This window comes from Amblyraja radiata, chromosome 10, assembly GCF_010909765.2.
Source record: "Amblyraja radiata isolate CabotCenter1 chromosome 10, sAmbRad1.1.pri, whole genome shotgun sequence".
Classification (NCBI taxonomy): Eukaryota; Metazoa; Chordata; class Chondrichthyes; order Rajiformes; family Rajidae; genus Amblyraja; species Amblyraja radiata.
The window spans coordinates 59338400-59350039 of NC_045965.1; the positions used below are offsets into that span (position 1 = coordinate 59338400).

The window sequence follows — 11640 nt, forward strand, 5'->3', positions numbered from 1 at the left end:
AAAAGTCGAATCATTCGTAAAATGACCATCATCATACTTAACAAGGGACATCGTAGACTAGCTTTTATTTCAAACTTTAACATCTATTGGCTTTTGCTTTGTAAAATAAACATTAAGGCAACAGTCATAACACAAATGGCATTTCAGGGAAAGAGAATGCAGAAGTCAAGATTCTTTCCCAGTGTTACTCCAACTGTTGATGCTCAGCAACTCACACCCCACCTGATTTCCTGTTACTACTGCTGGTGCCACTGTCCAACCATTCTGATCCACCTGCCAAAGAAAATATACATAATTATGCCGCAAAATTTAATTCATGAAAGGGAAAAGAGCCTTGAAAACTCGGCTCCGACAAAACTCTGAACATTAATAGCCAATAATCTGTTTATTTGTACTTCATCAGTTTATTTATTCATGTAAGGTCACTGGGTCATAGGGCTTGACGCACGAAGCCGCTAAATCCAACTGGAAGACATCCGTCACTTCCGGTATGTTATTAATGCTAGAAACGCGTACTTTCCTACCTGTTAAAAACCGCCAAAATGTTGAATTTGTGCGCTGAAAAAAAAGTGTGCAAGTCGGGGTAAGTGTGAGAGACATGTACCCAACTTTAGAATTCCAAAGGTACACAAAATTGCTGGAGGAACTCAGCGGGTGCAGCAGCATCTATGGAGCGAAGGAAATAGGCGACGTTTCGGGCCGAAACCCTTCTTCAGACTCCAAACGTGAAGCGAAATGAAGATATAGAGAAGCGAGAACTGAAGTGACTACAGCAGCTAAAGTGCTTGGTAAACATTGAAAATATTGGGAATTATCACGTTTTCTCACTGCATTTCATCAAGTAAGGCATTATTTGTGTTTTTCTTGATTCCTTTGGTATCTAAAAATTCTCAGAAGTGATAAATCTGGCTGTAAATTTTTCTTCAGATGCGTTTTCATTTTTATGTAAAAACCCACTTGGGAACCATGGGCGATTAAAAAAAATTACAGCCAGATTTATCACTTCTGAAACTTTTTAGATGCCAAAGGAATCAAGAAAAAACACAAATAATGCCTTAGTTGATGAAATGCAGTGAGCAAACGGCCAATCTTCGCCAAGCACTCTGGCTGTTGTTGTCCCTTCAGCTCTCGTTTCTATCTACCGTAATTTCTCCTCACTTTTGGAATTCTGAAGTAGGCTAAATGTCTCACACGCTTATCCCGATTTCCATAATTATTTACAGCGCAAAAATTGACAATTTCAGCGGGTTGTAACGGGCCCGCTACGCTGGAAACAATGGTAAGTGCCTACCTGCAGTACATCGCGTGTAATCCATTTGGAGTAGCGTAGCAACAGCACGGGTCATGGGTCGTGACCCGACTGCCGTGAGACCTCCCTATATATTTATGCAATGATATATGGACGCATGGATCTGTTCAGTATTCGTGCCGACTATGTTCTGGTGTGCTAAAGCAAAGCAAGAATTTCATTGTCCTATCAGGGACACATGACAATAAAACTCTTTTACCCTTGGAAAAGACCCTTGATGACATTTCTCCAAGAAAACATTGGTGATGCAAAAGAAAAAGCCTGACAAAATGCACCATCATCTATCAGTTTATCCAGGGGTGTCAAACTCCCGGCCCGCCGGCCGTATCCTGCCCGCGGGATGCTTGGGGAAGGGAGCGGAGTATATTCATGGCCATTTATTATTTATCTGTACACAGTACACCGAAGATAGATGCAAAAATGCTGGAGTTGCTCAGCGGAACAGGCGGCATGCCAGAGGTGAGAATAAACATTTGACAATTAATTAAACCGTTCACTTGATGTGGGCGACAGCGCCTCGAGCGCCCCCGGGGTGCACAACCGCGGGCGGCAACCACTGCTTGTGCGCGCGGTGGACCAATGTGCGTGCGATGGGAGTGCGAGCGCGAGGCCGCACCACCGCCACTTGAGTCGCGCTGGCGGTTGGACGCGCACCCCCCCCCCCGGCTCATCATCGCCATCGGCAGCTGCCTCCTCACTGCGCTGATGGCGACCGCTCCCGTCCCTCAGGGGCAGTGTCCCTCCGGACACCGCCTGCCGGCAGGTGAGACATCACCTGGGTTTGACAGCCACCCGACGCGCCGCCCCCCAGATCAGAAACCCCCTCCTCCCTTTCCAGACACCCCTCTTCTCGCCATTCCAGACACCCCCCTCCCCAGACTAGTCACCCCCCTCTCCCCCAGATCAGACACCTCCGCAGACTAGACATCCCCCTCCCCGCCATTCCAGACATCCCTCCCCCATTCCAGACACCCACCATTCCAGACACCCCTATAGATTGGTTATTGCATGTGAACCAATCATTGTAGAAATAGCATCACTAACCCCGCCTTACTGTATGTTTTATATTAACACCCACTTCCTACACTAGGCAGTCTTGGAAGCAGTAACGATGAACTAACAACTAACAACCTGCTGTACCGCTATATTACACGTATTGATTAAAGATGCCTTTGAACTCCAGACTGTGCAATTTGCTTATTTACATGGTGTCAGAAAGCTTGGAGTAACCCACTGCGTCTGTATATCGGGTTTTATTTCTGTTTATCAGTTTCACTTGTATCACCATGGCTCAATCATGCAGAAAGCCTGCGCAGCTTGTCTTCGATCCTGACATCGGGGAACAATGGAGACTCTTTGAAATCGACTACGAACACTATATCAATATCGTCCACCGAAATGAACCAGATGCTGTCATGGCTTCCCTCCTACTTAACCTGGCGGGACACGAAGCCATGATGAGAGCGCGGACCTTTGAATACGCACCAGCCGTTTACGATGACAACGATCAGGTAGTTGTACCTGCTGAGACCATGCGTGACCCCACTGTTTTACTGCGTAAATCCCGTGAACTATGCGACCGACCCTCAAACCGTATTTTAGAAAGAGCTAAGTTCTTCGCGAGACACCAGCTTCCCAGTGGAAAGATTTATCTGTGACTTGAAATATATGGCTCAGCGATGCCGCTTTCAGGTCATGACGAACGAATTAATCAGGGACAAGCTTGTCAGTGGTATGACCGATCAAAAGCTAAGGACTGAGTTACTGCGGAATGCTGATTTAACCCTTGAACAAGCCTGTCGAATGTCTGAAATTGTTGCTCCACTAAGCTTGACACTTGAAGACCATAAACCTGACAGGTTTCAACAGACGACAAACACCGACCGATAACAGAAGATTTATGAATGAACCCCCTCAACCGGCTAACCGGGGATTCGCCAATGAGTCCCCTCAGAAGTGCCCTAACTGTAACTACTTCCACAACAAGGGACAAACGGAAAGCCTTGCAATCACTGCAAAAAGATGAATCATTTTGCCATCGTTTGCAGGTCCCGTGGGAACAGACCCTCCAGCTCAGCGTCTAATCTGCACCTAGTGCAACAAAACCAAACAATTCCAGACTCACAGGACCAGTTCGACTCTGCCAACGAGGATGATCCAATTAGCACATACGAGGAGTCAACTGTGCATTCACTCCTTCACTCAGCTGGTAAGATTCTGGATCCCTCTGTTCTAATGACATTTAATAACAAGCCTGTTAAGGCCAAACTCGACACCGGGGCCTGCGTGAATGGAATGTCTGTGCACGTCTAGAACAAGATAAGAAATAATGATGCCTTGACTAGAGACAGCTCCACCTAACATGCTTATGGGGGGGGGGAGGTTTTGTATCCTCTGGGAAGAACTACTTTTAAATTTGTGCCGAAAAACACCACAAGCAATCTAACTTTCTATATCTTAAAATCTGACTCTACTGGGCATCCATGCGTGCCAAGACTTAGGGCTAGTCTCCTTTGACCAGTCCGTTCACAAGTTACTAATATCTGAGGATACACTGATCTATTCGATGGCAAGCTGCCTGTGACCTACAAGATAGCCATTGACCCCAACGTCGACCCAGCCGTCCGTGCCCCCCACCGTGTGCCCCATGCCATGCGAGACAGAATTGAGACTGAACTAAAAAACATGGTCTCCATGGGTGTACTAGCCGAAATCAGTGAGCCCACTGACTGGGTTTCCACCATGGTTGTCACCTTCAAGAAAGCCAAAGACGAGCTCCGTGTTTGCATCAATCCAAAAGATTTGAACGCAGCCATCAAGCGCCCACCTTATCAGATGTGAACTGCCGAGGACGTCGTTGCACAGATCGCGCACGCAACAGTATTTTCCGTCCTTTACACAAAAAGCTTGTTTTGGCAGATACCACTAGATGACGAGTCATCAAACCTGACTACGTTTGCCACACTGTTCGGCAGATTTAAATTTCTCAGGGTGCCATTCGGCATCAACTCGGCCAGCGAGGTCTATCAAAGAAACATGGAACAGCTGTTCCAAGGACTCCCGTGCGCCATCATCGTAGATGATACCCTGGTATATGGCAGAGACACAGCGGAGCATGGCTTTAGATTAAGCGTATTATGGAACGGGCAAGTGAGATCAACCTGAAATTCAACCCTAATAAATGCAAGTTCAGGGTTACAGATGTCACATATGTTGGACACGTTTTTACTTCTGATGGCCTTAAGCCTGACCCGAAGAAAACTGCTGCCATCACAGAAATGCCAGCCCCCACCGACGTGTTAAGCCTACAACGCTTTCTGGGTATGGTGGACTACCTGGGAAAGTTCATACCGAACCTCAGCGAGCTAAGTTCGCCTCTGAGACAACTCACTCGGAAGGACACTGCCTGGGCCTGGTTCCAGCATCATCAACAAGCTTTTGACTCTTTAAAGTCCAAGCTGGCCAGCGCTCCCACCTTGACATTCTTCGACCTGAGGCGTCCTGTCACGGTAACCTGCGATGCCTCACGATACGGGCTGGGCGCAGCCTGCCTACAAACGTCTGCTGATGGGACTGTACTACCTGTATCTTATGCCTCCCGCACCATGACGGACACCGAACACCGTTCTCAAGGTCGACTTCGTTCCCACGGAACGCTTGCGTCGTCTAGCTGAACACACAGCCGCCGATGGCACGCTCCAGCTACTCTCATCCATAATCAAAAGAAGCTGGCCAGACAGGCAATCCAGCACACCACTGGAGGTGTAGCCGTTCTTCCTAGTCCGCGAGGAGCTGGTAATACAGGACGGTGTCATAGTTAAGGGCCACAAAGTCGTGATCCCTTCATCCTTACGAGACGAATAATACAAAGAGGCACACAACGGTCACCCAGGTACCGATGCTGACTGTAGAAGTAAAACCAGGATAAATCCAACGTATGGTTGTGAATGTTGCTCATTAAATAACTACAGTACTGATACTCCATATTAAGAGCATTGATTTGCCGTTAAAATGAATCAACAGTAGCAGTGACAATCGAACACTGCGGTTTTAATGTTTCACGTGATCACAATTTAATTAATCCGCCTTTATGGATTAAAACAAATAATAACATTGGGAATTAAAACATATTTGATTGCATTCCTTTATCAAACATAGTCAATGTTCACTCTGAAGACATTTCCAGCACAATAGGGTCGGGGGGGGGGGGGGGTGTGGATCAGTGCAGGATGGATAGGTCCAGCTCCTAGCAGCATGGTGCGCTGACAACAACCTGGCCCTTAACTCCAAGAAGACCAAGGAGCTCATTGTAGACTTCAGAAGGTCTAGGGGCGGCACGCACACCCCCATCCACATTAACTGAACGGAGGTGGAACGTGTTTCCAACTTCAAGTTTCTGGGGGTCAACATCTCCGATGACCTCTCTTGGACCCACAATACCTCAACTCTGGTCAAGAAGGCTCACCAGCGTCTCTTCTTCCTGAGGAGACTAAAGAAGGTCCATCTGTCTCCTCAGATTCTGGTGAACTTCTACCGCTGCACCATAGAGAGCATCCTTACCAGCTGTATCACAGTATGGTATGGCAACTGCTCTGTCTCCGACCGGAAAACACTGCAGAGGGTGGTGAAAATTGCCCAACGCATCACCGGTTCCTCACTCCCCTCCATTAAGTCTGTCCAAAGCAAGTGATGTCTGCGAAGGGCGCTCAGCATCATCAAGGACTGCTCTCACATCAACCACAGACGGTTTACCCTCCTACCATTCGGGAGGCGCTACAGGTCTCTCCGTTGCCGGACCAGGAACAGCTTCTTCCCTGCGGCTGTTACATTACTCAACACTGTACCTCGGTAATTGCCAGTCACCCCCCCCCCCCCCCCCCCGGACACTCCTTCCACCAGAATAAATTGCACTACTACGACTGTATGCACGTATATTTATTTATTGCTCATATTCTATGTCGCTCTTCTAGGGAGATGCTAACTGCATTTCGTTGTCTCTGTACTGTACACTGCACAATGACAATAAAGTTTGAATCTGAATCTGAATCTGAGGTGGCGGTGGCGGTGGATTGAGGCAGGGGAATTAGTGCGTGTTGGTTGGAGTGGGTAAAATTGTGAGGGGAGAGCGCGGGGGATGACAGTGGGTTGAATGGGGGAGGGGGGGGACTGTGCAGGATGGATGGGGGGAGCAATGCAGGATGAAGGGATGGGGCAGTGCAGGATGGATGGGAAGGGGGGTCAGTACAGGATGAATTGGGGGACCAGTGTAGGATTGATGGGGAGTGGCAGGAGAATCAATGCGAGGTGGATAGGGAGATCAGTGCAGGATGAATAGATGGGGTGGGGGGGTAGATGAGGAGGGGAACACAGGGGATGTCAGTGAGGACTGAATAGAGGCAGGAATGGGGATCAGTGCGGGATGGAGAAAATAAGGGGAGTGGAGGAGGGCGTACAAGAGTGAGAGAGAGAGAGGAAGGGGCAGAGGAGGTGGAAAGGAAGGTCAGCGCTCCTCGGACAGCACAGGCATCATCGCTCAAATCGCTATTAAAATATGGAGGGGACCGGGGACACAATATCTTGGCGGCCCCGCGCGCATGCGCACTCACACACACGCGCGAGGCTTCGAAGGCCCTGTGAATGGTAATTTCAGCTCAATCCAGCGTAAAGGCATCTCAACTCTGCCTGTCTCGCCTACAGCCCTGTCTCAATCCAGACAGGGACAGGCAGAGTTGAGCTGGGATTAGCGCTGCTTCTCTGCACTGGCTGTGGGCCTGGGGGCACCGTGCCCGTCTGATTCCCGACGTCTCTGGCCAACCCCGTGCGTGGAGGGGCTTTAGGGTGGGGACGGGGATGGTCCAGTGGCAGTTCGGCAGCGATTGCAGCGCCGGAGACCGGGATCGATCCTGGCTGCGGTGCAGGTCTGCTGAGAGTGTTTTGGCACGACTCCCTCCTCCAATCACCGCGCTCTATCCTCAGCTCCCTCTACTTCCGCCTCTGACCAACACCTCCCTCCTCCAAGGTTTTGTTTTGAAAGCGCCGTTGGTGGAGTGACAGCAGCGGCCATAGCGGCCGCTAACAGCAAAGATCCTATAGCGTTATCAGGCCGGGCGGGATGCAGGAGGAGGAGGAGGAGATGGAGCCGCTGCTGCTGCTGTGCGGGGCCCGTCATTCGCTCCGACCCTCCGTCACGCCACACTTACCATCTTTCCCACGGTATATCTTCGGTATAAACCAAGTTGCCAAGCCTGGCAAAATGACTTGGCGTTTAGGTTGCCCGGCGGCACTTTGAGTGGTCAGTGGCACCCGGGCAACTGCTAATTTCGAGCCCTGATTTATGTTTTTTCTTGATTCCTTTGGCATTTAAAGCTTCAGAAGTGATAAATCTGGCTGTAAAATTTTAAAATCGCCCATGGTTCTCAAGTGGGTTTTTACATACGAAAAGAAAGCGCCTCTGAAGCAAAATTTACAGCCAGATTTATCGCTTCTGAGTTTTTAGATACCAATGGAATCAAGAAAACCGCAAATAATGCCTTACTGTTGATGAAATGCAGTGAGCAAACGCGATAATTCCCAATATTTTCAATTCCGATATCTGCACGGCCAATGTTCGCCAAGCACTTTAGCCGTTGTTGTCCCTTCAGCTCTCGCTTCTCTTTACCTTCATTTCGCTTCACTTTTGGAATTCTGAAGTTGGGTACATGTCTCTCACACTTACCCCGACTTCCACAATTTTTTACAGCGCAAAAATTCAACATTTTGTCGGGTTTTAACAGGTAGGAAAGTACGCGTTTCTTGCATTAATAACATATACCGGAAGTTACGGATGTCCTCCAGATGGATTGAGCGGCTCCGTGCGTCAAGCCATTTGACCCGGTGACCTTATGTGCACACCCCCTATAGAAACGCACAAAATTCTTAAGGGGTTGGACAGGCTAGATGCAGGAAGATTGTTCCCGATGTTGGGGAAGTCCAGAACAAGGGGTCACAGTTTAAGGATAAGGGGGAAGTTTTTTAGGACCGAGATGAGTGGTGAATCTCTGGAATTCTCTGCCACAGAAGGTAGTTGAGGCCAGTTCATTGGCTATATTTAAGAGGGAGTTAGATGTGGCCCTTGTGGCTAAAGGGATTAGGGGGTATGGAGAGAAGGCAGGTACAGGATACTGAGTTGGATGATCAGCCATGATCATATTGAATGGCGGTGCAGGGCCGAATGGCCTACTCCTGCACGTATTTGCTATGTTTCTATGACAGATGCTAGTTGGAGAAGAGTAAGAAACATCAGGGACACTGTTTCTCGAATTTAAAGGTTGGTTTAAAACAAGCAGCAAATGTTCGAAACTATATTCTTTCACAGTGGTCACATTTGGAGGGGGGAGGGAGGGGGAGAAGGAGAGGTATGGAGGGAAGGGAGGAGGTAGGGAGGGAAGGACAGGGAGGGGAGGAGGAGAGGGGAGGAGGAGGAGAGGAGAGGAGGAGGAAGAGGGAGGGGAGGGAGGGAGAGGGTAGATGGAGGGGAGGGAAGGGACGAGGGAAGGGCGTGGAGCGTGGAGGGAAGGATAGGAGGAGAGGGGAGCGAAGAGAGGCGGGGAGGGCAAGGAGAGGGCGGCGAGGGAGGAGGAGCGGGAGGGGAGGAAGGAGCGGGAGGATGGGCAGGGCGATGAGAGAGGAAAGGAGAGGGAGGGCAGGAGGAAGGAGAGGGCCGGGAATCTGGAGGAGGGCAGGGAGGGAAGGAGGAGGGAGGGGCGGGGAGGGAAAGGAAAGGGAGGGAGGGGAGGGGAGGGAAGGAGGGCGAGGGGAGGGAGCGGAAAGGCGCGGTAGGGGAGGGGAGGGAAAGGACGAGGGAGGGGAGGGAAGGAGAGGGAGGGGAGGGAAAGGAGAGGGAGGGGGAGGGAAAGGAGAGGGAGGGGAGGGAAAGGAGAGGGAGGGGAGGGAAAGGAGATGGGGAGGGGAGGGAAACGGAGAGGGGAGGGGAGGAAACGGAGTAGGGAGGGGGAGGAAAGGAGGAGGGATGGGGGAGGGACAAGGAGAGGGAGGGGAGGGATAAGGAGAGGATGGGGAGGGAAAGGAGAGGGAGGGGAGGGAAAGGAGAGGGAGGGGAGGGGAGGGAAAGGAGAGGGAGGGGAGGGGAGGGAAAGGAGAGGGAGGGGAGGGGAGGGAAAGGAGAGGGAGGGGAGGGAAAGGAGAGGGAGGGGAGGGAAAGGAGAGGGAGGGGAGGGAAAGGAGAGGGTAGTGGAGGGGAAGAGAGGAGGGAGGGGAGGGAAAGGAGGGAGGGAGGGGAGGGAAGGAGCGGGAGGGGATGGGCGGGGAGGGAAAGGAGAGGGAGGGGAGGGAAAGGAGGGGGAAAGGAGAGGGAGGGAAAGGAGAGGGAGGGGAGGGAAGGGAGGGGGAGGGGCAGGAAAGGAGAGGGAGGGGAGGGAAAGGAGAGGGAGGGGAGGGAAAGGAGAGGGAGGGGAGGGAAAGGAGAGGGAGGGGAGGGAAAGGAGAGGGAGGGGAGGGAAAGGAGAGGGAGGGGAGGGAAAGGAGAGGGAGGGGAGGGAAAGGAGAGGGAGGGGAAGGAGAGGGGGGAAGGAGAGGGGGGGAAAGGAGAGGGAGGGGGGAAGGGAGGGAAAGGAGGGAGGGGGGAGGGAGGAGGGGGGGGGGGGAGAGAGGGGGCAGGGAGGGGGGGAGGGAGAGGAGGGGGAGGTGAGAGGCAGGGGGAGGGAGGGAAAAGGAGGGGAGGGGAGGGAAAGGAGGGGGAGAGGAGGGAGAGGAGGGGGAGGGGAGGGAAAGGAGGGGGGGAGGGGAGGGAGGGGGGGGGGGGAGGGGGGGGGAGGGAGGGGGGGGGAGGGGAGGGGGAGGGAGGGGGAGGGGGAGAGGAGAGGGGGGGGAGGGAGGGAAGGAGAGGGGGGGAGGGGGGGAGAGGGGGGGAGGGGAGGGGAGGGGGAGGGGAGGGAGGGGGGGAGGAAGGAGAGGGAAGAGGGAGGGGGGAAAGGGGGGGAGGGGAGGGGGAAGAGGGAGGGGGGGAGGAAGAGGGGGGGGAGGAAAGGGGGGAGGGAGGAGGGGAGGGGGGGGGAGGGAAGGAGAGGGGGGGGAGGAGAGGGAGGGGGAGAGAGGGGGATGGGAGGGGAGGAGGGAGAGGGAGGGAGGGGGGGGAGGGAGAGGGAGGGGGAGGGAGGGAGGGGGGGGGAGAGGAGGGGAGGGGGGAGGGAGGGGGAGGGGAAGGGAGAGGGGGGGAGGAGAGGGAAGGAGGGAGGGAGGGAGAGGGAGGGAGGGGAAGGAGGAGGGGAGAGAGGAGGGGGGAGGAGAGGGGAGAGAAGGAGAGGGATGGGAGGGGAGGGAAGGAGAGGGATGGGAGGGGAGGGAAGGAGAGGGATGGGAGGGGAGGGAAGGAGAGGGATGGGAGGGAGAGGGAAGGAGAGGGATGGGAGGGGAGGGAAGGAGAGGGATGGGAGGGGAGGGAATGAGAGGGGAGGGAAGGAGAGGGATGGGAGGGAAGGAGAGGGGAGGGGAGGGAAGGAAGGAAGGAGAGGAGGAGAGGGAAGAAGAAAGAGGGTGGGATGGAGAGAGAGAGCGGCCATTTTAGTGCCGCAGCGCGGGTCGTTGAGGCCACTCCGGTCCCGGTCGGGACATTGAGACCACTTCGGCCTCTGGGAGCGAGGATGTCAGCCTGTGTCCCACAACGCTGCGGGCGAGGCCTCGGGTTCCCTCCTGTAACATGCCCGAGAGCGGCGACGCCGCCGCCATGGTGCGGTGCGGCGATGAGAGTGTGGGGATAAAATGGAGGCGGGCGGCCTCTCGCTCCTCTCCTCGTATCTCCTACCTCGCATCCCGTCCGAGTCGCTGGGGGCCAAGCCCCGGCTGGAGCCCCGCATACCGCCGTCGTTGTCGCTCATGCCCCAGCTGCGTCTGCTTTCCCTTAGGCCGTCCATGGCGTCGCTTCTCCTTGAGCCGTCCATGGCGTCGCTTCTCCTTGAGCCGTCCATGGCGTCGCTTCTCCTTGAGCCGTCCATGGCGTCGCTTCTCCTCCGTCCGTCTCTGGCGCCTCCCTCGGCAGCAAAGATCTTTGCTCGGCAGTGCGACACAATAACCCGCCCTCCTCCCCGGCCCAGGGGCGGGCTCGCGTCACAAGTGGTAGGAGCAGAATTAGGCCGTTCAGCCCATCATATAAACATAGGTGCATGAATAGGCCATTCGGCCCTTCGTGCCAGCACCGCTATTCCTGCTTTTCCCCCATATCCCTTGATTCCTTTAGCCCTAAGAGCTAAATCTAACTCTCTCTTGAAAAGCCTATTCCACCATTCAATCCTGCCTCAGCTATCTTTCCCTCTCAGCCCCATTCTCCTGCTTTCTCC

General features: G+C 53.3%; 1 protein-coding gene across 5 annotated transcripts in view; it reads right to left on the bottom strand.

Moving 5' to 3' along the window:
- Nucleotides 1–11338, bottom strand: part of znf326 (zinc finger protein 326) — a 120126-nt gene extending 108788 nt beyond the window's left edge. The window contains exons 1-2 of one of the 5 annotated variants that reach the window (XM_033028985.1): nucleotides 11109–11338; nucleotides 223–273 (exon numbers count right to left, since the gene is read on the bottom strand). In XM_033028985.1, the coding sequence (XP_032884876.1) occupies nucleotides 223–273; nucleotides 11109–11298 (241 nt within the window). In that variant the 5' untranslated portion in view covers nucleotides 11299–11338. The remainder of the gene's footprint in view (nucleotides 1–222; nucleotides 274–11108) is intronic. The other 4 variants (XM_033028989.1, XM_033028988.1, XM_033028986.1 and 1 more) reach the window with 4 other exon arrangements.
- Nucleotides 11339–11640: the final 302 nt, after the last annotated feature.